This window comes from Gavia stellata, chromosome 11 (assembly GCF_030936135.1).
Source record: "Gavia stellata isolate bGavSte3 chromosome 11, bGavSte3.hap2, whole genome shotgun sequence".
Taxonomy (NCBI): Eukaryota; Metazoa; Chordata; class Aves; order Gaviiformes; family Gaviidae; genus Gavia; species Gavia stellata.
Window position 1 is genome coordinate 3,419,364 of NC_082604.1, and position 27,550 is coordinate 3,446,913.

Genomic DNA, 27,550 nt, shown 5'->3' on the forward strand with positions numbered 1-27,550 from the left:
ATAGGAGGCGGCAGGCAATCGGTGCCTGTGTATCACCAGGACAGGCTTTTCACAACAAATACTTCCCAGCACTCAGAAGCAAGGGAGGGCGGCCGATCTCGGGAGTCGGAACGCTTTTGCTTGCCGCTTCCCCAAGGCGAGTTTTCCAAAGTCCCAGTGGCTTTTCCAAAGCCAGAACAGTTATCTCCACAAAACAGGCAATGGGGACTGGGCAGAGTTGCTGCCTTTTCGCGTGGGGCTCCCGGAGAGCTTCCCTGCGCAAAGACAAAAGCCAGGCGCAGTTGGGCTGCGGGAGCCTCGGGCGGCGGGGCCGGCAGCTGCCCGGGCGTGCGCCGGGCCCGAGGACGAGGCAGGCGCCGAGGCAAGCCGAAGGTGGCAGCGCCCCGCCGGCTGCTCCCCCTTCCCGGGCCTCCCGCGAGCCCCGGGCCGCCAGCAGGCAGGGCCACCCCGCAGGCCTGCCACCCCGCTGAGCCCCCGCCCGGGCTGGCCGGAACCGAGGGGCGCCGGGGAGCGAGGCCGGGGCTGAGCGCCGCCTCGCTCCGGGCCTCCGGGCCAGGGCCGCGCGCAGGCGCCCTTGGGGTTGCCGCTGCCGCCGCCTGGCTCGCGACATGGCGGCGCTGCGCGTGCTGCGGCGGGCGGCGGGGGCGCCGCTGTGCCGGGCCGTCTCGGGGGGCCGCCCGCCCTCCGTGCCCGAGCGCATCGAGGAGAAGCGCCGCGCCGCGCTGCTCGGCGGCGGCCAGAGCCGCATCGACGCCCAGCACAAGCGGGTGAGCCGCGGGCGGCGGGGAGAGGAGCCCCTTCCCCGCCGCCCCCACGGCGGGGCCTCGGCCCGGCCGTCCCGCCGCTGCCGGACCCCGGAACGGGGCGCTTCCGCTTCGCCGCGGGCACGGCGGGGAGGGGTGGGGGAGTTACCGCGGCCCCCAGGCTCCGGCTGGGACCCGCTCTCTGCGGGGCAGGCAGGGAGCGGTGCCGCGCTGCAAGCACGGCTCCGACGGCCTCCCGCGGTGGGAGGGGGAAATCGCTGGAGTACGGGGAGCCCGGGGCGGCTTTGCGGCTCGGTTGCAGAGGTCCCTTCTGCGGGGGAGCTTTACTGAAGCGGCGTTAAAGGCTGCATTACGCCAGGCGGAAAAAAAGAATAATTCGCCTGCATCAGCTTTGTCACCAGATTGGCTATAATGCATGTGTGCGAGGGGTAGCTTAGACGAAAGTTGCAACTTCTGCTTATCATGTGATGGTAAGTTCTAGGTTGCTTAACACTTCCCTGCGCTTGGAGGCGTACCATCCAGCACAGCTTTTACGCTGCTGTTGCAAATCTAAGCTCATCTTCTAAGAGATGAGAGCAAAGAGCTAGAAGAGTGGAAACAAGGCAGAAGAAAAGACCGATGGGAAGGATGACAACAGCTGGATTTTTAGTCTCTTGCCTCTAGTGTTCAGACCTCAGGCAATGCTGAGGGGGATGGCAACATAGTTTTCCCATTTCTGTTTATTGTTTCTTGCTGGAATGTCTTTTCAGTTCAGCGCAAGGACCTAGTGGTACCACAACAGCTTGTAGGTGTCAAGGGGGTATTAATAGCCCTTCACGTGAAGGCTACATGAATGATCAGTTTGCCCATTAGCAGTTTCCCTCCTGCAGTTACACAACATCTAGAAAGAGTTACAGGCTCACTGAGTTACATTTAGGACACTGACATACCAATATGCAAGCATTTCTGCATGTCTAGGGGCCTCAAACATCTTATGTCATGTTTTATATGAATTAAATCTATGGCATACATTAGTCTTCCCTGCATTGGTTGATTTTTTTTTTTTTATGAACTTCTTGACCTGTTGGTCAGAAGTTTTGTAGAGAAGCCGAGCTGTGTTTTAACGTCATGTTGAGGCAGGGTCACAGCATCCCCTAAAGAAGACAACCCAGGTGCCCTGACCTTTGTAGACAGATGCTCACCTGATTGGAAATAACAAATTTGTTTGGAAGGTTAAGATAAAAAGAACTTTGCAATCATTTATTACTGCATGGCATCATTAGTACTGAACAAGGGACATGCCTGTCTGGTCAATTGATTATGTTCTTGGCCCTTACTCTACTTTTGCCTATACCAGTGTCCAACAAAAAAGAACAAAAGGATGTTGTCAGAAAATCCCTGCAGGCTGTCGTATTTCCTTTTTCCTCTCATTTGCTGCAGCCAAATACCGAGCTTGGTGAATTGAGCCTTGAACCGTTGGTAAGGACTGGTTTAGCTGTGGATGGGTTCCATCTTTAAGAATAGAACAAAGGCCTTAATAGTGGCATTTAAACGTGTAGGCAAAAATAGCTGTGATGCTATTTTATCTTATTGAAAAGACTCTGAGACTGTTTCCTTTATCTTGTGGCAGTGCTGCTCCAATAGTCAGCCTTCTTTTCAAAGTCTGGCTTGCCTTGTGTTTGTTTTTAAGGAGGATAATCACTATACAGGCTATTTCCAGCTTTGGGGGCATGCAGTTGCTTAATGGGCCAAATGTAGCAGATCAAGTGAGGCTATGTTTGATTAAACTACATCCACTGGTGGTCAGTAAACAGAGCCAGAACCACCTGATGGCTGTATGTATTGTTGCTCTGTTTCAGGGAAAGCTGACAGCTAGAGAACGAATTCTTCTGCTGTTGGACCCCGACAGTTTTGATGAATATGACATGTTTGTGGAACACAGATGTTCTGACTTTGGGATGGACTCTAATAAGAATAAGGTATTTTTATTTCCTATAACTCTTGTTTCTTTGTCCTTGCCTGTTTAGTCAGCCAGCTGGTTGAAAATAGGCTCTTCTGTTCACATTAATTTCTTTTGTTTGTTTTGTTTTCTTTCATTTTAGTTTTGCAAATTTCCTTTTATTACTCTTAGTTTCCATTTAACAGCTTACATGGTTTACTTTCCCATTGTCTAAGCCTCATACCTTTTTTATAAGGTCACCTGTTTGGTTCAAATACCTCCCTGGATATTGTCTTAGGTCTGTATTTTAAATAATAGAGGAGGCTGCAGAGCTTTGTTGTTACAACTTTGTCAGTCAAGTCAGGTATGAAGAACAAATATGGGTAGATACTTCTGCCTCCCTATAGGTGACATTAGAGTTACAGGATGAGTAACTCGGATCCATATTTATGCCCGCCAAACTATAGAGTGATAAAATCCTTTAGGGCCTTAATTTCTGATATGTTTGGAAATTCAGGCATTCATACTGGTCCGTTAGCAAGTTGCAGTCTGCTTGCTTATGTAGTTTTCAGCTATACGGCCATGTATCCTGAAGCAACATGGTACATGAGGTTCATCACGTAGAGGGAAAAATCTATGGCTCCCCAAAGTCGCTCACCATAACAGTGATGCCTGATAAATTACTACCTGTGAGGAGTATTTTGTTGCGATTTACTACAGAAAGGACCAACGAACATGCTGGGATGTGTAGGTGGCTAGTGCAGATGTGCTTGTTTAATGTGAATCTTCCTGTAGCAAAAGGCCCTATTTGCTGTGGAGTATTCTGGTTTGAGGTGCGGTGAGAAGCTGCTCCGTATGTGCCACTGCCCCATGCTGCATACAGTGACTACAACTTCTGTTCATGTGGTTATAAAAACAGTTCATAAGTTTTCAGTCCTTCAGGTTGCAGAGCTGCATCCTATGGATGAGGGCGGGTTCAGCAGGCTTCCACCATGAGCAGCTGGGGCATTGGGAACTGGCAAAGGTGAAGGTATTTGTTTTAGTAGCCAGGAGACTGATGGGACTTGATGCTGGGAAGGATGTTGTATTAGACCTTCTCCCCTCTTAAGGAGCATAGGAGCAAATGTTTTTTCTTCTCAAAGTAATTTTTTACTCTGTTCCTCAGCTAACTCAAATAACTGCTGTGTTGCCTGTCATGCTACTCAACGCTGCATACCGCAGCGCTGATAACAAATTGCTGTTTCTGAAGATACGAGGAGCAGCAAAGTCCTGAGAGCAACAAGAGGGTTAATTTTTTCCTTGTCCTTCAGAATTCACCTTTCATTGAGCTGCAGATTGTGTTTACAGAGAACAGTTTCACAACAGATGACCTAACTGTGGCCAGTGAGCTGGAATATTAGTCTAGCATTGAATTTCTCTGAGTTCCTGGAACTTTCTGAAGGTGGGGTAAGACTTTTACTCGCATCCAGGCCACTCTGCAGGCTGCTTGGGCTTTTAGGAGTCATCTGAGTGAGACAGTGCCTGGAACTACAGGTGTGTTCCTGCTGTTCTGTGTGCCAAGAACCATGAGTTGGTAGCAGTGCTGTCTGTGCAGCCTGAGAAAAGTCCCCAGACCAGTATGACCTTCCTGAGAACAGATCACCTTGAGCATAAATGGCCCTTAGAGTGGGTATTTTTCTAATACCAAACAGCAAAAAGTATTTAAATGCCTGGAATTCCTTTATGACAGCCCAGTAAAGTCCCTTTTTCTACTGTTGTCTTGAAAGACTTCTATATATTTCCTTTACTAAAAAGTGAGACAACATAGATAAGCAGTTTTTAAGATTCACAGACTCCACTTCTTCCAGCTCTTTCTTTTTCCCTTATTTACAGGCTGAAAAATGGGACAGGTCAAGTTGAAGTATTTGAGGTGACTGTAATGATTTTTTTTGACCTTTCCAGGGTTGTTTTTTTCTCTGTATCAACACCTCAAGAAAGGTTTGTGTGCTGTGTCCATTCTTTCAAAAACATCAGGTGGTCCTAATAAAAGGTACATCTGTCTCTAAGGACATGATTTGCCTTAACTCCAGATGTGCTGAAATTTGAAGGGAAACTGCAAAATTCACTAATCTTTACACTAATACACAACTAATACGTGATATTACCTCTAGTTTTCCTTTCCAGGGCTGGGGGAAATCTTTGTGGAGCCCCCACTGCAGGCATGAAAGACCAGTCCTCTTGGACAATCAGTCTTTGCTTTGACTTAGTACAAGTTTGTGGGGTTTTTTTTAGTGGATGTTGTTGCTGCTTTGATTTTTTTGATTATTATTTTTAATGAATTTATTTGTTTTTTAATGCAGTATCCTGGAGACAGTGTGGTGACTGGCCGCGGACGGATTAATGGAAGACTGGCTTATGTTTTCAGTCAGGTATGGTTTTGCTTGTTGTTTTTTAAATAGCATGAACTTATCCTTTGAAATAAATTCGCAGTAGTTCAGTGTGGCCATTTAGTAACGTACCTGTTTAACTTCTACCAATAAGCATGAGATAGACATAACATCCTGTGGGAGGAAGCAAGGCACCTTCGGACAAGAAGAAGCAAAAAAGCATTTCTAAAAACTTTGTGGGGTGATGGATACAGTTGTGACGAGAGTGAGATGAAAAGAGTGAAGAATGCAGAGCCAGTGGGAATCGTTTGAAAAAACAAACTGTTATTACTTCAGTGTAATGTCATTGGATATTGATATGCTGAGAGTCTGGAGGAGTTCCCCAAAATGACGTTTTTGATAACCAAGAAGTGAATTAGTGGAGAAGTCACTGAGCGCTGTGTGCTTCACGCAATTGTAAGCTTTGACTGTGTCCCTGCAGTTGGATGTGTGGATGAGCTCCTGCAGGTGTGTGGAGACCTGCAAGTGTCAGCGGAGGGCTTTGCGAGTTCTGAGAACCATCTTCTGGGTTTCAGGCTGCAGAATGGGGGCTGTTTGCTGGAGGTGTCCCCTGGAGTTGCAGTGTAGTGGAATTCATGATAGAGGGCACTTGAGCAACCTTGAATTGTTTCTCAGGTTCAAACTGTCTCTGATTAGTTGAAGGGATTGTGATAGATAGCATATACATAGATAGATAAAATATACTTTTTAGGTTAAAATACGCGTTTTATATTAAAATAAAAATATTTCAGTGGAAACAGCATAGGTAGAGATTTATCTTGGTTAGCCTTAACACAGTGAAAGAAAGGCTTTCTTTTACATCATTGGTAGCTGCTTCTCTGTTCTGGGCCACAAAGTAGCCTTTGTTCAATTTGCTGTCATGGCCAAAATGATTGTTGCTGTGTGACCTTGGAGCAAGTCATACACCCTGCCTTTTTTGTCTTGGATACGTAGTTCTTCCAAGGAAGGGCACTGTTATGTGGGCTTGAACATAAGGTAGGAGCTGAACACAGACCTTTTAGAAGAACACAAGTAGAGGGCAGTTTTTATATTAAAATAATTTAAATGTGCCCCTTCCTGATACAGGTCTTTTTATATATATATATTTATATATATTTAAAGACCTTTTTCCCCTCCAAATCAAGCTGCAACCTGAGCTGTTCCTTCCTTTGTGGTTCAACTACCACTCATAGTCAGGCTGTTCTCTGTCCACACAGTTTTTAGGACTTCTTTGAGAGTAAGACTCAGTGGGAATGCATCAGTGAAGCTCACCAGAAGTTGGCTCTGGGCTTTGTTGGTGCCAGTAGGTGTCAATATCCCCTTTCTCTTCTGGGTCAGTCCCAGGGCCTCATGTTGCTTGTTCAGGATCTTACTGCTCAGGCCCGGGAGTAGCACCAACAGTCAGTTTTGGCTGACATAGTCCCTACAGCACCCATAAAAGAATAATCGACTCTTGGAGCATAACTCATGAATATAGAACAATGGTGTATTTTCAGTTTTTTATTTCTGCCTGTTCACAGGCATATCTTACTGCTGCCCCTTGCAGTGGGTCCCTCCTCACAGGTGAAATTTCTCCTGTCTGATAATGTCCATGAAGGAGGAACATACGTTTGTAGAAAGAATGTTTCTATGAAGGCGGGAATAAAAGCAAATGAGACATAGTAAGTTTGTGATTTTTAACACAGAATCCACTGGTAAATGCATATAAAAGATCTTTTTACTTGTAAAGAAGGCTTGTGTTGAACAAGATTGATCTGCAGGCTGCACTGAGGGAGTCAGGTTGTTTTGGAACGGCATGCCAGATATAGAGCATTGTAGGATAATACTGTTTACTTGCAACATTTTACAACATTTTACTGAAATGATTCTTTCCCTAATCTGAAAATTTGTTTTCCCTCCAGGATTTTACTGTATTTGGAGGCAGTTTATCTGGAGCTCATGCCCAGAAGATCTGCAAGGTAATACTTCACAGGAGAAAATAAAACAAAAAATTGTCAGCGTGCTTTTTTTTTTTTTATTTTCAATCTGTTGTGTTAATGACTTTGGAGAAAATGATTTGTGACGTGACTTTAGTGGACTCTGGCGTATGTCATAGCAACCTGAAAATGCCTGTCTCCTCATGTCAGTTAAGATGTGAAAGCACAGGTGAGCAGAGAGGTACCCTTTGGAAGCTTTTCAAGTGTAAGAGAGCTTTTCCAAGTAATACACACTTTATTTAAATTAAATTGCCTTTTCAACTGTGCTTCGAAAGATGAGAGGCTTGCAAAGTACAAATATAAATTAACTAGCCATTGTCTACCAGAGAAATGTGAAATGACTTGGGAGAAACTTTTTCTTCTAAACAGTGCTATGTGGAAGTGTTGTAATATTTATAAAAAGCAAAGGTAACAAGTAAACAATCTGAAGATAAACAGTTTTACAACTTGGAGGTCACCTTGATACTCAGAGCTTCTGTTATCAGGCACTTGTGGCTATTTATTCTCATTCGTCTGCTTGTCTCACTGGAAAAGCTGGTGTTCAAATCCCAGGGGTGAGGAGGACAAGAACTTTTTCATGCATGAGTGTTCAGTGGTGTGAAAACTTCCTGAATTTTCTTGCTGTGGAAGAATAAACAAGGTTTTTGGTGCACAAGGCCTTTTCTCCTGATGGAAATAACTACTTTCTGGCATAGACTCCTCAGTAGTGAGAAGGTATAAAACTAGAAAACATGAAGACTTTGGGCTGGATAATAATTACTTGGCTTTACCAAGTCTTAATATTGGGGAAAGAGTTGATATTGCCCTTTCAGATTGGAGCTTTGCAGTGTCTCTTTGTGTTGGGGAGGGATGTGATGGTGCTGGAATATTGGGATGCTTTCTACTGTTTTTTTGATCTCTTATTTCTCAAGAAGCAGGGAGAGTGCTGGTAGCAGAACTAGGGGAAAAAAAAAAAAAAAAGAGTCCTTCCTAGTTGGTTCTGTTCTTGGTTCGCATCAATGTCGGTGGTAGGCTCCAAAGTTTGAAGGCTCAGGGTGCATCAATTGCTTTGGGGCTCAGAGTTTTTTAGGCTGCTGCCTGGGCAGTGGAGTGCTCAAAAAAGACTGGCTGGGTACTGCGGTATCTGTCTTGCTTCCTTTAGTTCTTCTTACTGGGCTGAATTCTGGGAAACAGAAATCTGTTCTGAGAGATGATCTTGGCTCCTGCAAACCTTATCGGTGACTTAAGGGATGTAAAATGTCACGGAACATGGAAGTGAAGTTGCTTTCCCTTAGCTGGACCTCCCTGGAGTTCTACCCCTTTGGTGATAATAATTTCTCATTTGGCATTTTCTCCTGGAGTTGCAGAGAGGTAGCAGTATGTGGCATCTTGCAGCAAAGGTCCAAGCTAGGTAGGTCTGGGCTGCAGATTGCCTGTTACTTTTTCAGAAGAGCCTTGTGATCTTTCAGACCGCATTAAATGCCTGTAACTGTTTCCCTGAAGCAGGAGATTCAGTGAGGCTCTTTTGAGAGTAATATGGGCCCACTTGTGGTGGGGAACACTTTAAAGCCTATGTATGCATCTATGATATCGTGTTTCAAGACAATTGTTGAGTCCATGAGACGAAGAAAAGTGTTTTTGAGAATGAATCCTGAAATGTTCCCTACAAATACTGGTATGGCAAAACAATGTCTGGTCTCAAATATACGAACATGTTTTCAGTAATCTGAATGTGCGTATTGATGTGCGTTTTAGGAAGAACTTTCGTGTCTGGAAAAGCCTTGAAATAAATAATTATTCCATGTATAAGGCCCTGGAAAATAGCAAAATGTGTTAGTGAAATTGTTTCCCTAACCTGTCCTGATAGGATGACAGGCCTTCTAGAAAGAAGCAATGAATGTCAGCTCAACTCATTTTTAATAAGGCATTTGGTAATGCCTTGTGTTAACATTCACATAAGCAACCGAGGCCACTTGTGGCTCGCAGAGCCTCTGTTTGCAGTCCATACAGGTGCTTTTAAAATGTGGGATTGTATTTAAATCATAAAGTCATTCTGTGTGTCTGCCACAGCGATATTTCAACTTTTAAGTGGACGTCCAGGCACAAAGTATGAAGAACCCCTGTTTTACATTGAATGACTGCAAGCAGGAGCAAAGCTGCTTTCGAACTCCGCAGAGAGACTTATGACCAATTCATGTTCAGGCTGGAATTTTGGTACTGCTGGGATACTGTTGATTTGAATGGGACTGAGTATGCCTACTGTGTTTCTAGGCAATGTAAAATTCAAGGTTGATGCTGCAAGCACTCTGAAAGACAGGACTGAATTTTTAAAAATCTTAATAAGTTAAAGATTGTCTGAAATAAGATACAATTCTGTAACAATGATTGAAAGGGCTAATACCAGGCAGGGAAAAGTAACTTTCAAATTCAAAATGAGGATTGACTGACAATGTGTATGTAGTTTTACAGAAAATTATCTAGAAGCTAAAGCAGATCTTAACGTAATATGCCAGTGCTGTAGCCTTAGGAAAATGGCAAATATTTTATGTAAGGAATGTAAGCAATTCAATCCTCCCACTTAAGACTCTGCTGGAGTATTGCATACGATCTTGAGGCAAGTAACCAAAATGATCAGTGGGCTGGAAAATAGGATGTGGAAAGAACAGTGTGACCGAATTGATGGTGCTTAGTCTGGAAACATGAAGGGAAATATGAAGACTGAAGAGAGATTTGAGGTACTTGAATGTTTATGAAGGCAGAGGCAGAGAGAAGTTAATTGCTCTCCCTGTCTACTGTATGTCAAGAAAAGAAGGAATGTTTCTAAATTTCCAGAGGAAAGATTTAGTTTAGTCTTCTCAAAGAACTTCTAAGAAGGATAATCAAGCATTAGACTATACTGCTTAGGGAGATTACACAGTCACCACTGCAATAAACTTTTTAAGATCAGATTAGACATAATATGAGGGAGTGTTTAGGGTGCAGTTGAGCCCTCTTATGAACAGAGATGGATTGGACCTCTTTGGTCCAAACTCCTGAGATTGTGTCACTTAGCACAGGGTTTGGATAATGCAGTGTGAGTATGGAGATGCACAGCTAGTAAGGCAGATGAATATTTAAGGTCATTAGAGGGATTAAATGTGTCTCTTTTAGCCTCCAGTCTGAATGAGTCAAAACATGATACCCCAGTAAGCAGTTAGTGACTGTGATAGTTAACACAAAAAAGGGAGAAGCTGAGCAGGATGTAGGCAGTTCAAATTCTAGCACGTACGGATTTTTTTCAAGGGGATGCACATTTTGGGGTTGGTTGCTTTGGGATTTTAGCTTAGCTTGGTCAATAATGAGGAGTTTGTATTCATCACCAGGTCATGGATCAAGCTGCCATGGTTGGAGCACCCGTGATTGGGCTGAATGACTCTGGAGGAGCCCGTATCCAGGAGGGAGTGGAGTCCTTGGCTGGCTATGCAGATATATTTTTGGTAAGTAGGCTGCTGGATGAGCAGGAAGCTTGGCATCCACAAAGATGGACAGAGTCTTTCTTTACTTACGTCAGTGTTTGTAAGTAAACTTTTAGGTTATCATCATCCTATTTCAGCCGGTGTTACCTGGTGGATAAAGCAGCATATATGAGGGCTTGTGAGACCTGGACTGTCCTCTTGGTTCTGTTCTTGGCTTTGGGTGAATTACTGTACCTCTTAGTTCCATTTACCCATCTGTTAGACAAGGGTAATGCTGAGCCTTGTAAAACACTGTGATTTAATGAAAAGCTCTGTGGGAGTTGCACTATATAGTGAGCTTTGTCATAAGAATGAAAGAATAGGCAATTTACTTAAACAGTTGTTTTGGGGATTTCTTTCCATTAACTTTCTGATTCACACTGAGGTATTGGTTGCCTGTGTTGGGATGTAATTTCTCTTGAGTGTTTATTCGTTTGTCTTAGGTAGGTGAGCACGCTGTAGTTCAGAGGGTGGTTTGTTGGGTGACTGATGGTTGTGATCCACCACCAGCTGTCCCCGTGTCTCTTCTGAGATACAGACACGTTAAGAATTTCACACAGCAGATTTGTTTTCAGTAGGACTGATAAAAGGTGAAAGATTTCCACTGCAGAAAGGGGGACTGAAAGTAAATCAAACACTATGCACTTGAAGAAAACTTGAGAAACTCGGATCAGAAGCACCGAGTGCCTGTTCTGTCAAGATGGTAGGTCAGTGGAGGGGGGGGGGAAGTTTGAGGGGGGAAAAAAGAAAAGAAGTTGCAAATCAGAGGTTTCTGTTCAAAGAACAGTGTGCAGTACAATAGAATCTGTTAACCTTACTGTTTGGGGACATCCAGTCTTTGGACTGGATGAAAGTTTTGGACTGGTGAAAGTTTTATATTTCTACAGTATTTTTGTGGCTAATGCAAGAATGTTTCCTCTAGACACACTACTGATTTTTATTTTTTTTTCACTGAAATGACATTATTTTATATACCTACCAAAACACACAGTTTTAAAGTAAGTGCACAAAACACAAACATGATTGCGCTTTCAGTAGGAATGCGAGCAGGTGGGACGACAAGTTAGATGCTAACAGTCTTTTGGATTAGTGCGATCTGGGATGATGCAGTTGAAAGGTTACAGAAGTCAATTGTAATCCCGTTGAGCAATGTAAACATTTTTTTTGGACAACGTGCCATCCGTATTGGCGGACAGCAGTAATTCACCATTGTGTAAAACTCAAGCCAGTGCAGGAATCTGATTTTAAAAGAATCTCTGCCACAGCTGGTTAGTAAAGCTTACTTCTACCTCTGAGCGATAGCGTACCTACATGTTAAAATTTCAGGTACGTACACTTCTCGCCACTCCAGGCTCAGGGACGTTTTTGCCCCTGCAGCATCTGTTGAGGTCACACATTCAATCTACCGCTGTTGTCATTGCATGGTATATGAAATCAAATGTATGGGAACAGAAAGAAGCAGAACAGTAGCAACAAAATTGTTTTGATTCTGTTTGCATCAAGACATTCTGTCCAGATAATTGTCTCCCAGTAAATAAAGCAAGCTGTCCTCTCCTGTTTGTGAATTCTTGCAGAATCTGTGCACAGACTTACAGATGCGCTTTTTTTGGTAAAGTTAGACATCTGTCTGTTCTATTGCAGAGAAATGTTCTGTGTTCTGGGGTAGTTCCACAGATCTCCCTCATTATGGGCCCTTGTGCTGGTGGAGCTGTGTATTCGCCTGCTTTAACTGATTTCACATTCATGGTGAAGGTAAGGGTGGAGTATGTCCTGATCTGCTGCTGGTAACGTTGATCAGACAGAAACTGATCCCACATGAAGGTTTTGTGTGGGTTTGGGTTGTTTTTTTTTCTTTTTGAGATGGTCTCCTGCTTTGGATTAAGCTTATTTTTCTTGAAAAGTCAAGAAACTTTCCCAAATAACTTGTGGATAATTGCATCTTCTGTGGGTTTTTAATATAATGCATTTTTTAAGATTTTTAAGAAATTTGTCCGTGTGTTCTACTGTTTTATTTTGGGGAAAGTCTCTAGGGACTGTGGTTTTTCCTTAGGTGCTTCTGCAGCGTGGGTCTAGCATTTACTGTGTGTGCTTGCTTTTTTCCCTCCCTCAGGATACATCCTATCTATTCATCACGGGCCCGGATGTAGTTAAGTCTGTTACCAATGAAGATGTCACCCAAGAGCAGCTTGGGGGTGCGAAGACGCACACCGCTGTATCCGGTGAGAGCTGGGTAGTTAATACTTAACACACTAATCATTCTTCGAAGTAAATGACATAGTTACATTATTGTTCTAGTGAAACAGCTGATTGTCTAATACAGATTTTTGTACTCGTGGGTGTCACGTGAGTCCAAGTGATAAAACTCTACTTAAGCACAGGATATTACTCTGTAGAGGGCTCTCTTGCTGGTCCTTTTTAGTAATGGAAAACAAAATGGGAAAAGTGTGGGAGAATTTTGGGATTCGGAAGAGAAAGTGGCAACTCCACAAAAGATTCTAGAAGCGGGAAGGTTGTGGGAGGGCAGGCTCGGGGTGGTGTGGCTTTTTCTGTTTGTTGTCTAGAAATTTGCATGGGCTGAAAGATTCTTAACAATCCCTTCTTTGCTTACTAACATGATTGATTGAACTTCTCAACTATAAACCGAGTGGCAATGTGAGATGAAGCGCTTTGCTTTGTTTTGGGTTCCCCCCCCCACCCCCCCCGGGAAAACTTGGTGACTGATGAATCTTCTTGAGGCTCAAAATGACTGTGGGGTCTCAAATTCTGTCTGAACTGAACTGGTGATGAATCAAAACCACAGACACTGCTCAGATCCAGCATTTGTAAAAGAACTTGTAGTCCAAAACTTGAGTGCAGCACAGTAACCTGGATTGAATTCCAGAAGGCTGGGATCCAGCTAGGTCTGTGACAGCTGATAAACCACTCTACATTATTTTAAATACGAGATCAACAATCTGAACCTGTTAAGGAGGAAGTCTGATACAGCCACACATTTTCTAGATATTTTTAGCTGGTCAAATTTGGTGGCTTAAAACTCACGGTTGTTAATAGCTCAGGTTTAAAAATTCTTGCTGTTACTTCTTTGTATCTTTATCGGTACACACCTGAAAATGAAACCTTGCAAAATAATTTCAATAACTGCTTAACTGTTTCTTTCCAGGAGTTGCGCACAGAGCCTTTGAGAACGATATAGATGCTTTACTTAATCTCCGAGAGTTCTTCAATTATTTACCTCTTAGCAACCGTGATCCAGCACCAGTCTGTGAATGCCATGATCCCAGGTAAGAGGAGATGGGCGGAGGTCTGTGGTTTCTGTCCACCAAATTTCATGGCTTTTCTGGCTCAAGGAGTATAGGGGGATGAGTGTTTTGTGCCTGGGATCTTGGCTGATAATTCTGCCTTGTGGGGTGTGAATACAGGAAGTGTTTCAACATGCATGTGTACATACATCCGTGTTCACTGATAGATTTAAATTTTTTTATTTTCTGAAAGCAATGTTACACAGGCTGTATACAGAATGTGGGGAAAAGTAATCTCTGTACAGATGGGCTGTCACAGTCCCTTGAAACAAGCAAGCGAGGCAGAAGATAGCATAGTGAACACAAGTGGGGAGAACTCGCCCTGCTTTATCAGTTACGTGTCTGTTGGGTGAGTTCTGTTCCTTATGGTTAGAGGTGCAGAAGCACCAGGGAGGCAAAGGAGGCAGAAAGTTTTGTGTATTAGGTACTTGTCTGTCAGGCTCGTTGTGTAGTCGGCAACACAACAAAGGAAGGACTTGAGTCCTTTCAAGAGGGGAAAAGCGGCGACCGTCTGGACCTTTATCAGAGAATTTTTCCAAGAGATAGAGGGACAGCCAGAGAGCTGGCACGGGGCTGCTTGGGTAGACAGCCTTGCTAGTGGTGGTAAAGACGGAGAACGTCAATGGAGTAAAAGTTTTGAGCTGAGATCCAGTTGCACCCCCAGTTCAGCCTGTTCTGTAGGGAACCCGTAAGACGTTGTTGCCCTGTCCTGTATGGGAGCTCCTCCTGGATCTGTTCTTTCAGTTCTGCAGATGTGTGTGAGATACATCTGGTGGTTCTTACACGCATGAAGATTTTAACATGTCAGTCAGGAAGGTTATCTTCTCTTCATGCTTCACTGATCTTTGTAATGTCTTTGAAAAAATGTGTTTGGGGAAGTTTTTTTGCATCGATTTTACAGATCACTGCTCTGCTACCTGAAATATGTTGGTCGCTATTAGAGAATTAAATTTGCCAATTGCTTTTAGACAATAGTCACACAGGTCAATCAGTTGCTGGTCCCAGTTTTTTCTAAGATGTTGATCTTTAGGAGTTTATTAAACTGGAAGTCTGTTATGGTTTGAAAGTGACAAACCAAAGCACATCTCTTCTATTAACTGATAAATTTGGGGGATTATCTCTGAGGTTATCATGTTCTTTCTAAGCATTCTATTCCACAAGTTGTACTAGGATATTTACCTTCTGCAGACTTGAATGTGATATTTAATTTCATTATAGAAACAACAGTCCATTCTTTTTAATCAATGTATCTTATAATAGGCAGTTTATTTTCTTGTGAGAAGCTGTCAGATACAGTGTAGCTACTAATGTATAAGAGATTAGTTCTTTATTTTCTTAAGGAGACAATCTTTTACGTGGCACCAGATACATTATTAGAGGATCACAGTATCATAAATGCTCAATAATTTGTACTAAGAACTTCAGTTTAGTAGTCTTTATACATGTGAAGACAGATCTGTTTTTTTAAATTTGCCAGTTTTTATAGCAGCATCTCCAGTATTTCTCCCATTTGTGGTCTTAATGCTTACATTGGTAATATTTCATCTGGACATACTGACATCTTAATAGACTCCTTTTGCATTGAATTATGTGTTTGATCCTTACCGCTGCTCCAGTCAAAGCCCATTCCTCTAGAGTAATTTCTTTCTTACTGCATAGTTTTCACACCACAAAAAATTGCCACAGATAATGCAAATTAAACGTAACATACTTTTGTCATCATTGTTAAGTCCAGAAGCTGGTGGGGTTTTCTTGTTTTGTTTGTTGAGTTTTTTTCTCTAGATAGGTGGGTGCTTTGTGGTGTTGAAAAACGTCAGCCTTGGTTGCTGAAGCTTCTGGCGGTTGGAGTTTTTGACATCAGTGGCCTGGGTTCTAAAGAGTTAGAAAGTTCCTTAGAGGGCCAAGCTGACTGATGGTGACTATGTCCTCTACCTTTGAAGGGTGTCTAGTTCATTGCATTGGGTCTATTGTACGGTGTGATTCTACCTTTACGTCTCTTTGACTATAAACAAATCTCATTTCCTCTAAAGCCTGAAGTACGCATAGACATTTCGGGAGGAGGTTATTACCAGTTCTTGGTAACGGAGTACAGTTTCCCTTTTGTGTTGAGTGAAAACCAGTATTGATCTGGGTGAGAGGGTCTCAGGCTGTCGCAGGCTTTGGAGGAGTGCTTTGATGATGGGCAGCAGTTCCTTCCTGATAAGTGGGATCTGTAAGAAACACAGTTCTCAGCCTCTTAAGTCCAGTGACTCTACCAGCAAGCTCCAGATGTCCCTTCTCTGTGATGATTTGAAGGAGATTTTGAAACTTGTGATATCCTGGGGAATGTCTTCATTTTGATGGTGGTTATTCATTTTAATGTCGTTTTAATTTCCCTCAGTGCTCTACAGCACTGTGAATTTATGGGAGCAATAACTTCATTTTTCCACTTTCCTTATCCTCTGGGATACCACAGGTAATGGTAGATACATTCGTATCTACTCTATGGTCAAGAAAAAGTTTTACAGTGTTTTGTAGTTTGGGGTTTATTATGTTAAAATCGGTTGCTTTCATCAGATTAAGGTTTCATTGTACCATTTTATGGAAATATTTGCATACAGTGCTCTTAATCATGTGGAAAAAAATACCTGAAATGTTGCTGTCAGTTTTATTCTATTAATAGATCTGTCTCTTACTCTCTCGACAAGGAGTTGCGCCTCTCTAGTCCTGTGTATGGGAGGGAGCACAGGGACAGCCCTGGGGCTTGCGTTCTTAATTTCTGCCTGATTTTGACAAATTGCAGACCGCTTCCTTCAGTTTTAAAAGGGGTGTCTAGAGCCTTGTGTTGTCTTGTTCTAAATGTACTAAATCACGGCATTGTTAAAATAGTAATTCAGTAAGAGCTCCACAGAAACACCATCTATAACAAATATAGATCCGTATTCTTATGGAATAGCACAAATATAATACGCCCTGAAGCCTTCTCAGCAGTGACTCATAAAAATTGACACCCCTCACTGGGACTGTGAATGAATCCAAAGACCCGGTGAATGCTAATACTTGTAGGTCCTTCATGAAGCTAATGTGATCAAAGATGGGGGTAACCAGTAGTGTCAGCTGCTGACAGGGAGGCGGCATTTTTGTTAAATGTAAAGCACCACATGAAGTGCCTCACTGTGGAGTTAAGCAGAGTAACAGTAAAGATTCTTTAAATGCAGCCATTAAACTGAAGAAGCTGAGAGCGGATGCGTTTTCCCCACCAGTGAATCTCTGCTTGTTTGGTGGCAGGGGAAACGAGTATGGAAAGGTTTCCTACGGTTAAGTGTGTTCGAAATCAGAAGTGCACAACATGGGCAGGCAGAGGATCAGAGTTGTAAATGTGTGGTAGAACCGGGTCTATGGCAGGAAACCTTGCCCTGCCATTGAGAGAAGCCGTTTTGCCCATCCAGCTGTAAGGACCGGAGCTGCTGGCTAACTGGCTCTTCTGCTTCTGCCGCTTGACACTTATTCTACCAAATCCTTTTCCCCATGGCTGACTGGTGCCCCAGCGCAGCGTCCCACGTGGCTCCAGTGCCCCCGCAGACTGCCTTTTGTAGTGTTTGCCTGCCTCTCGAGCTCCCTGCTGATACTCCCCATGTGTAATATTAGGCTCTTCTGGTCAAAGAGAAGAAATAGTATTTCCAGGAGATGGTTTCATAAGCAGAGGTGCCCATAGAAGAGATGTCTCCTTCAGGAAGAGATTGGTCAGGCTTTTGTCTGCCTGGTGCGCGAGGGCTCCGTGGCGTGAGACACAGCTGGCTGAGGCGAAGATGCCTGCTTCTTTTCCCCACGTTTGAGAAGCAGGTTCCCTGAAGTCTCAGAGAGGTGGAATTGTTTGCCTGAGTTTTTGCTCTCGGTGTTCATTTGATCTGTACTGTTGCTCACGCTTCCTTACTTTTTCTGCAGTGACCGTCTGGTGCCTGAGCTGGACACAGTTGTCCCAATTGAATCTACTAAAGCCTACGATATGCTGGATATCATACACTCCGTAAGTCTGCTAGTGTGAGCATTGTTGAGATTGATATGGATAGGTTATATTCTGTGTGTAAATAATTGAAAGAAACCAATAGAATGACACTGAAGATGTATTTTTTTTTTTTTTTTACTCTTCACAAGTTACTATTTTTACCAGCGTAGTAGCCATGAATGAAGGGACAACAAAAACTGCAGAAAAAGATTTTAGCAGATGAAAGGAATCGTAAGATTTGTTTTCAGGATACATCTTCTAATGCTGCATGCGTAATGTACAGACGAAAGATGCTGTAATTCCAATTTCTCTCTGGGCTCAAAACACGCCCTCCCCCCCCCCCCGCTTTGAGTTCTACCACTTGCCCCCCTCCGTGCACCTTGTTATGACTGTCTTGAATTCTATCTTTTTTTTTTATAAAAGGTGATAAACTACATAGAGCACATTCAAAGATTTACCTTTCTCTATTCTAAGAGACAGTTACATATGCAGACAGTACAAGAATTTATTTTTTTAATTACAAGTCAAGCATGGTAAGTCCAATATTAACGTTTCATTACGTGAGGCAGATCTCCTGGGAGGGTGGCAGGGAGGAAACATCTTACTATTTTTTAAAAAACCTGAAAGCCAGTATTGCAGTCTATAAATAACAGGTTTTATTAAAGCAGCATAGGCAGTGCTGGTAATTCTCTTGCCTGACTTTGAGTACTTCACTTCTCCAGTTTTAACAACATAGTACATGATAAACGCTCGGGCAGAGGACGTGGTTTTGAAAGAAGTTTTATCACATGAAACTGTCACAGCCCGCTGCAGAGCACCCTAGGAGTCCGAATTTTGAGTATTAAAATTTCCAGCTGCCGCTTCTACCGCGCGGATGTCGAGCGGCAGGTGACCCAGGCTTCTGTGGTGGATGATGAAGCTGGGAGTAACTCCATCTGACAGGCAGCACATGCAAATGGTGGTGGTGGGGAGTTCAGCTGTCCTTGTAGGACCTTTACAAATCTCCCCCTTTTGCTATTTTATTTGACTGTCTCTCCCCACGCGCTCATCCAGCTAACGTGTTTCAGTGGGCAACTGCCTGCATTTAGACTCATTTTAGTGGAGAAAGCAGCTGAGGGTGGTTTTAATCTCTGGATTCTTCCATTCTGAATTTCAGTACTACCTGTTCCAAGTTAAAAGGTGGCATTTAAAAAAAATTCTTAAGTGAATTAGGAAAAAAAACCCCAAACTCTCCCACAGACTTTGAGAAGTATTAAGGAAAGAAATAAAACTACTTTAATAATGTATTTTTCACAACTTTTCATTTGCCTCAATCTCAGAAATGACTGGCAGACGGCAGTCTGCATAGGCAAAATTGTCATAAACAGTTGAGAAGTAGGAATTCTGGTAGAAAAGACTAGGCAGCCATGTATAGGTGTCGCTACTGCTCCACGTATAATTAAGATCTCTTTTGAACACGCAAATTTTGATAAGTGTGTTACACACCAGCGGATGTCACTTTGCAGAGTGTGCGCTGGCACTTCAGCCCCAGAGAGAAGCGCAACTACCAAGGATTCGGGTCCCAGACAGCTATGTCTGGTGTAGCGCCTGTGTTCCTCTAGCGCAGGTAAAGGTGTTGCTCCATTCTCGACTGTATGCACCCTTGGGGACGCTGGGGGAGACGTTCGCAGCAGCGGGCTGTGCTGGCCTCTGTGAACAAGGCGTTCGGAACTTGCAAAGAAATGGAGTCTATGTTAAACGTGTCATGGAGAGTTTCTGAGCTCCATAAAGTAGTTTGCTCTGTATCACTGGAAATTGTTCTTCAGAAGTGTAGTGTGCCAATAATTAAGTTGCGAGAAAGATGTTCTTTACATCAGATTTGAAGTTTTAATTTGTTTATAAGCTAGGAAAAAAAGGCTCGCTGCAGAGGAAACGTCATAAAGATGTTCTCTGATGGAATGCTTAAGTAGCAGTTTTGATCATAAGAAGTGCAGCACTAGTTACCTCCTGGAATGAAGGCTGCAAAGACTAAAAGGTTTCTTTTTTTTTTTTTTTAATTCTGCAAATTCTGAAACGTTTTAAAAGTTCTGATACGAACATAACTGATTTTGTGTTTGCCTTTGTATATAAATGTACATATGTGTCCTCATAAGGGCTGTGCCTAACTCTCACCCTTGCAGATTGCTGATGAAAGGGAATTCTTCGAGATCATGCCTTCTTATGCCAGGAACATTGTCGTTGGATTTGCCAGGATGAACGGACGAACCGTTGGGATAGTGGGCAACCAACCTAAAGTAGCATCAGGTTAGAGCTGGCTGTACCGGTCCTGTGTGAAAGTTCTTAAGAGTGTTTGTGCCTCCTCTCTGTCTTTTTTTTTTTTTTTGCAGGCTTTGTAAGGCTGGCTGGCTGAGGTGAACTGTTCATGTTCTGTGTGGTCTTCCTCTCATTCTCACTGTGTTTTTCTACCACTGTCTTTGTCTTGAATCTCATTGTAATGCAGCTGTGACGGTTAAAACTAACTTAATTTCTGTAGTGGATCACCGAGGTGATCTCGGTAGATGACCGCGGTATCCAGCAGAGAAGCGGGGTGGGTAGAAGAGCGCCACTGCTTCAGCAGCAGCCTGCAGTTCACGGGGTTGAGCGTAATACGGAAACTACATGCTTACGGCCAGGCCATTAGAACACTGGAAAACTCTTCTGTAGGGTGAGGTAACTTTTTTTTTTGCTATAGCTAGAAGAACACAAAGCTTTCAGACACTCAAGTGTGGGGCTCTTGACCTTGACTAATGTGGCTGTGAAGGTACAACATGTAGCTGTAGCTAAGATTGCTCTTTTAACTGTTGAGGGATTTTTGATTCCTCTCCTAATTAGGTAATTTCTGAAGTGACTGTCACTAATCAGGACTTTCTGTTTCACTCCTTGTTTTCAAGGTTTTTGCCTTTTTTGTTTGGGAAAATAGGATGACCCAGTATGGTGTTTTATTCTTTTGATAATCTTGACAAGATGCGACTATCAAGATACTAGACAGTCAGGGGGGTTTAATATTACTTTAGTCTCCATTTGATCTTCTCAATTTAAAGAAACATTTTTAATGTTTCAGATAAATGCTGTTATACAAAATGCGTTTGGCTTTAACGTATAATTCTAAATGGCACTGAAACAGAACATAAATACTTAGCAGCATGTTTACCAAAAATGCTGATGTTTCTTAAAATAGTAGTGGACTCTTAAAAAAAAAAAAATTTTTTTTTTTTTAATGAAGAACTCTCTAGCCTTTCAGTATGACTGATCTGAAAAAATATCAGTAAAGAGAAGATTACAGGAAAATACTTTAAATTACAAAATATGATTTAAACTGCTACTTTTTTGTATAGAAAGCCTCTTTTTGGGATAGAAGGTGGTCAGAAAAAGGAAATGAGTGCCTGTAGAATGTAGCTGGTACTCTGACCTTAGTTCTAAACCAGCAAAACTTCATGGCAGGTTATCTCCACATTACCTACAGATAACCTTTTGTTTTGTTTTAAGAGGACAACAGAGCTAAAATAGAGTGTGATTGTGACCTCGCCTTGAATTATTGCCATTAGCAGATCATTGGAATGGTTAACACCTTACCCTGTTTTCTTAACTTCAGGGTGCTTAGACATAAATTCGTCTGTGAAAGGAGCCCGCTTTGTTCGTTTCTGTGATGCTTTCAACATACCTCTGATTACTTTTGTGGATGTTCCGGGATTTTTGCCAGGTATGCCTTGCCATTCTATTTCAGCTCCTTGCAGGAGGGTGGTGGGGTTAAAAACCCGTTTTAAAAACTCTGTGAGAAGACCTTTACTGCAGTAGATGTAAATAAGCCAGGTTTTAAATGCCATTTTCTGGGACAGAAACTCTGTAATCTAAGTACAGTAGTCATCACACAAGGATATTAAAATATGGAAGGAATTGCAGAAAAATGAAGTAAGTGCCTAACTCTGCCACTCATATTGCTGCACTTAATGCCCAGATGTGTAAAAGGATGGGGAAAAAAAGAATGTCCTTGGTTGCACAAATGCACAAAGCCCCTCCCTGTACCTTTGAAAGCCTAGGTTCTTTCATGCTCCAAGGCATTTTTTCAGATAAACGTGCCTGTGACTTAGAAGCTTTGGGTAATTCAGTAAGGAAAGGTCTGAGATTAGACAGCACAGGCTATATGAGCAGTTAACGTTAAAATAACCGATTAGAAAACAGGTTGTGTAAGGAATATAAATGTTACACTGATAAATGTGCCCAGTCTTTCATAGAATGGACTACAAGGTTAAAACTGTTGTATAAACCAGGGTTTACCTCAAGGCCTCTACAGCTATCAAAGCATCAAAACGTCACTAGTCAACATTCCAGTTCAGATTTTAATACAAGGTATTTTGGATGTTTTAACAATGAGGCAATACAGAAGGTGTTCACAGAACCTTCCTCTTCCTTCTGGCCCTCTCGCTTTTCTCTCCTGCTGTAGACACCCCCTCCTCGTCCAACCTGGGCCAAGCAGCAGCTTCGTTCATTTCAGGGGCCGCTTCAGGAATCTGGATTTGGACAGATGCTCGGAATCCAAGCGCAAAGCTATTTCCATATAGCCAATGAAAAGTAGTAACTTAATGTTGTGTAATACAACGTTGGTTTGAAAGTAGATAAATGAAGATAAGTAAAAGTAGAGAAAGGTAAAGAGAGGAGAGCTGCGGCTTGACAGTGATCCTAAACTGTTGTATTTTAGGTAGTTTGGCAAGATTAGTACGTTAGCATTAGAAATTTCAGTCTAAGTAATAAATTCTGAGGGTGGTGTTCACCTTACCTCCCTGTTCAGTAGAGAAGAAGAAAGAAGCTCGCAGAGGTGTACAAAACATCTCACAGTGTTAGTGAGCCAAACTTTAAATAGCCCCCAATGTAACAGGTGTGCACAGAGACGACGTTTAAGGCATTCATATCATGTAGCTGGATAAAAACACATATTTAGAGCAAGTTGGGGACTGAATCTAGAGCCAGAAAAGAGTTTATGTTAATTGGCCATGGGTGACAGTGTAAACAGTTCAAGTAACAGTTGAATTGAGCTTACGCTTGAAGCATTTTAAGTGGCTGGCTACTCTGTGCTAGGTGTGAACTAGAAACGAAGATTACGGGGATGATGAGATGACGGGGTCTGTGAGCGCTCCCCAGCTTCTGGGTCTAGGCTGGGCGTTCCAGCTGCGTTCAGACTGCTGCTTGGGGTAAGAAGACGTGGCTGTTCTGATTTCGGCTGCTGGGAAGGTTCTGCAGGCTCAACAAGTCCCACTGGCTGGAGGGAAATACAAGAACCAAAAGTGAAATTGCAGTTGAGAACAGACATTTGTAAGTGTAGGCATAAATCACTAGACACTCAAATTACGCTTGAGGGGAAGCATTAAAGTCAAGCCACCAAACGGGCTACCAAATAAAGTTATTAAAAAAAAAAAAATTAACAAAAGAATTTTTGCTTAAAATCTTACATTTAAAAAAAAAAAATATTAATCATCCATTAAAAAGATCCCAAAGTACTCTAAGAGGTTATCATCTCAGGTGCTGAAAGTCAGTAGGTGGATGAACTGCTGGAAGGTGACTGCAGCGTTATATCCAGTGGTGTGAAATTGAGAAATCCTAGAAAGAGAGTACCTGGGGTTGCTGCTTCCAAGTCAAGTCAGCTAGGCCCGTGTTTGGGACAGAACTGTGTTGAACATCCTATAACATGGATGACTTGTGTTCCTATCTATCTGCTGCATATGACCGTTCTCCAGAAGCACCTGCTGTGAGAAGCCTTATGGAAGAATTTATGCTCTGGCTTTTAAGGTCCAGCATCTTGGGCTTGCTTGAAGGAAGACTAGGATAGGTCTTTGGGATGGCAGCCAAGCTGCCTTTCAGTACGGTCTAGAAAAACGGGGGTTTGGAAGAGTGGGTTTCTGGGGAAGTGAATCTAGGTTATGTTTTTCACTGCTAGTCACATTTGGAGTCTTGAAAATGATGTAACCGTATTTTGTTCCCAGGAAGAGACCATCTGGCGAGTGTTCTGGCTCTGTGACCTAATATACAAATACATCCTGCTTTTGGCGAGAGATTTTGTAGAGTTGCTCAGCATCTTATGGAGAACGTTGCCTGTATATTAACTTCTCCTGGATATTAACGTGGCTCTGGTTGTTGTTAGGTTTGCTGCCGGTAACAGATGATGACATTTGCCAAACTGCATATGGGGTTTTTGTGAAATCCCTGGAGTGAAAAAAATTGCTTGTCATTTGTAGGTACAGCTCAGGAGTACGGTGGAATCATACGTCACGGTGCAAAACTACTGTTTGCCTTTGCAGAAGCAACGGTGCCTAAAATTACTATCATCACCAGAAAGGTAAGTTGGCACAATTCCGTGGTGTTCTTTTAGAGTTCCCGTTTTCACTAGTAGCAATTTCAGTTACGCGAAGCTTCGGCCATCTGTCCCACTTCTGCTTTCTGTCCTTGTCACATCTCCGTTTGTCCCATCTGGTAACACCCTTTCCTGTCAGGTTACAAGAGGCCGTTTCTTCTATTCTCAGACTATTACCTCAGTTCCTTCAGTCCTTTTTCTCTGCACTCCCTTGAAATTGCATGTTTCTGCTCTTGCTTTCTCCCTGGAATGCCTTCCATCTGGTATTTGCCCTCTGTCACCCAGCTTGCCTCACCGAGGACACGCCATCTGCCTGCACACAGCAAATCCCTGCAATCTTCTTTCTCTATTCTTGCCCCTTAGGTCTCCTTTCCCAAAGCCAGTGCTGATTGTATTTTTCTTCTGCTGTCTCTGCAGATCTAACGCTCGCCTGGTTTCTCTTCTTCCATATACTTGTGCTGTAGTCTACTTAATTTTCTTCCTTTCTCTTTTTCTGTAAGGTACCTGACACCATGCTGCCATAAGCTCCAGGCACCTTCTGGGTCCTAAAAGGCTTAGTTTTTTCCCTGCTGGTCTGCCCCTCCTGCTTCTTTTTCTGATAGGCTTTTGACTTACCATGGCAAAAAAGAAAACTTTCCCTCTTTCTGTCCCTTTGCCTTCTCTGATTCTTCTGAATATTACCGTCCTTTACTTCCCAAGCTTGCAGCCTTGCTGTAGTTTCGGTAACGCCTTGAAATGGACTGTACTGCAGCTTGCTCTGCAGTCCTGCAGTATCTGTTCATCACTGCTGTCTGGACCACTTCCAGTACCAGAGTGGAGCACTGCAGAGTCCGAGTGCTGCATTCCCTGGCCAGAAAATTCCAGAAGCACGCCGACTGGTTTGTTTGTGTGCATGTGCAGGGTGCGGGTTGAGGCCTGCTGTTCCGGGTATACGCCAATTCCTCTCTACCTGCCACCAAGAATGGTCTTAGATACCAGCAGCCCCCTTCCTTGCTCTTTTGTGGGTCTAGTTGAAGAGACGTCTAGTCTTAGGAGTTTGTTGTAGCAAAATGAGACGCTCGTGCTCTCAGGTAACATTTAGCACCACTTGCTTGTCTTTAGAGTAGTAAAAGCTGCAAGAGGACCATAGGCTATTGCTGCGGCGAGGTGGTTCCACACTAATTAATCCCTTGGGTTTTGTTCCAGGCCTATGGGGGTGCGTACGATGTGATGAGTTCAAAGCATTTAAGAGGAGATGCAAATTACGCCTGGCCTACTGCAGAGGTGGCAGTGATGGGTGCCAAGGTAAGTCCAGCTGACTCGCACGGGCATGCAGCAGCCGTCAGCGCCTTTGCAGTGGCACAGAGGCGGCCTAGCAAGATGAGGACAACCGGTATTTTCCCTGGAGCAGCGTGCCTGAATGCATGTTTGTATGCCGCAGCGGGGGGAGAGGAGCCGGCAAAGCAGACAGCTTTCCTCTGTACAGGCTGAGTTACTGTCACTGACCTGTAGACTTCATCTTTCTAGGGTGCTGTCCAGATCATTTTCAGAGGAAAAGAGGCAGATGCAGAGGCAGAATACGTGGATAAGTTTGCAAACCCCTTTCCTGCCGCCATGAGAGGTACGGTTAGCTCACACGTTGTGTCCTGTTTGCCACTGCATGTAGATAAAGTTGTAGCTATTGAGTGAACTTTTCACTAATGACTGAGTTATTTAGGCAAGACATTTGTATCTGAGTCAGAAAGGTGATGCTTAACCATGCCTTGTGCATGTGAAGGAAGAACACATCTAGACACAAAACACATCCTCAGGTGGAAAGAGGCCGGTGAGATGTGGGGACTGCACTGAAAAGCGTATTTTCAATTTTGTAGATACTAGAAAGCATCTCAAAACTCAGCCTTTTCCTTCAAAGTACAGGTGCTTTGACAATCTATTTGACAGTCCTAGATGCAGAGCGGTGGCCTTGAAGGGGCAGAGTCTAGTTCAGTTCAGTGATGTTCCCCAGGACCCTCTAGAGTAAATTTTTCAACTGTTCTTACTTCCAAATTTTACTTCTGGCTTTGAAGCATTAACTGTGCTCGAGAGGCAGTTCTGTAGAGCCTGGAGTCAGCTCTGTTTCCAGTTACGCTGGCTTACTCTGCTCATTGGTTTTGTACTTCATTAAAATGCCGTTAACGGTGCCACAGAGCGGGGAAGGCTTGGCCGAGCTGTTTTCCACCACAACCAGTATGCACAGTACTGCTCCCTCCGGTTTGGCAGTAGACTGTCTATTACCGCTGTTTGAGCCAGAAAAAAACAGACTCCTGCACGTGCAAAGTCAAGGGGTGTCTCTTCTAGAAATCAACACCTCTGTACCTTTAAGTCAGACTGACAGTAGTAGATGGAAGGAGATGGTATGTCTAGAACACTGCCGTACCAGGTACAGTACTCAGTGAGTAAAGCCCCCACCTTAACATTTTTTGGCTTGCTAAGTTTTGCAAAAATTAAAAAAGAAACGTTTCTAATTTAAAAACTATTGACACTGGAATATTTCCTTTTCAGGCTATTTTAAATTATTTTCTTAAGTTAATTTTTAACTTGTGAACTGTTTATTCCAAATACTGTTTTGATTTTGCTAATTTGCATTACAACCTAGATAGAGAAGGCTGAGAGGCAAACACTTCGTGGTTGCTCAGGGGTTTTTTTGTTTTGGTTTGGTTTTTTTACAGGGTTTGTTGATGATATCATCCAACCTTCGAGCACCCGCATGCGCATCTGCCACGACCTGGATGTGCTGGCTAGTAAAACACAGTCCAGTCCCTGGAAGAAACATGCTAATATCCCTCTGTGAGTGTGAGGAGGGGCTGGGCCATGCTGGCAGACGTGGCAGTGTTCTGAACACAAATACTCTCTGTTTAAGTGGAGGTCTGCTTCGCAATGGAAGTATTTCTTTTCATTTCAATTTTGCTGATGACCATCAATAAATCATAGCACATCTCTCATTTAATTTGGGGTTTTATCAGTTTGTCTCTATAAACCCTTTTTAGTAGGTTAATAATCAACACAACCTGCAACGCCTGCTGCAGGCGAGCTGTTACTAACTGCTCAAGGTCAGACGCTCCTTTGGCTCCTCCATTCCATAGGCCCTGAAGGTGGCTCAGGCAGGCAGAGCTGCAGCAGCCTCTCACTGCTGAGAAGTCAGAGCCCTGTGGAGTTCAAGTCTGGCCCTGGGTCCACCTTTAGAGTCTGACTCGCCACCCTGCACCACAGACTCGCAGAGAGAAAAATCCCAGGCTTGGATTTCAGTGCACCCGAATCCAGGCTTTGCCGATCTCGGACTAACCTGTTCTGTTCCATTCCCCTGCTAGACTATCCTGAGTTGCAACTTCCATGTGCTGGCTGCAGCAACAC

The 27,550-nt window shown here is 43.4% G+C and overlaps 1 protein-coding gene across 3 annotated transcripts; it reads left to right on the forward strand.

Annotated features, from left to right (window-relative positions):
• Nucleotides 1-608: 608 nt before the first annotated feature.
• Nucleotides 609-27,026, forward strand: PCCB (propionyl-CoA carboxylase subunit beta). Of its 3 annotated transcripts, none has more exons than XM_059822398.1 (15): nucleotides 609-767; nucleotides 2,603-2,722; nucleotides 5,022-5,090; nucleotides 6,989-7,045; nucleotides 10,405-10,518; nucleotides 12,178-12,288; nucleotides 12,647-12,755; nucleotides 13,697-13,817; nucleotides 17,760-17,841; nucleotides 19,980-20,103; nucleotides 21,431-21,538; nucleotides 24,066-24,166; nucleotides 25,367-25,465; nucleotides 25,688-25,781; nucleotides 26,869-27,026. In XM_059822398.1, exons 1-15 carry the CDS (start codon nucleotides 609-611, stop codon nucleotides 26,988-26,990), a joined length of 1,590 nt encoding a protein of 529 aa, XP_059678381.1. In that variant the 3' UTR covers nucleotides 26,991-27,026. The 3 variants fall into 3 exon arrangements, with proteins under 3 accessions (XP_059678381.1, XP_059678382.1, XP_059678383.1); XM_059822399.1 differs by lacking the exon at nucleotides 609-767 and adding an exon at nucleotides 1,224-1,234; XM_059822400.1 differs by lacking the exon at nucleotides 609-767 and adding an exon at nucleotides 2,203-2,222.
• Nucleotides 27,027-27,550: the final 524 nt, after the last annotated feature.

What these genes read in the sequence shown, in the direction of transcription:
- PCCB (XM_059822398.1), top strand. Translation starts at nt 609, where the DNA reads ATGGCGGCGCTGCGCGTGCTGCGGCGGGCGGCGGGGGCGCCGCTGTGC. An exon ending in GCTATGCAGATATATTTTTG is followed by an intron (nt 10,519 to 12,177) that starts GTAAGTAGGCTG and finishes GTTCTATTGCAG; the next exon opens with AGAAATGTTCTGTGTTCTGG. An exon ending in TTACTATCATCACCAGAAAG is followed by an intron (nt 24,167 to 25,366) that starts GTAAGTTGGCAC and finishes GTTTTGTTCCAG; the next exon opens with GCCTATGGGGGTGCGTACGA.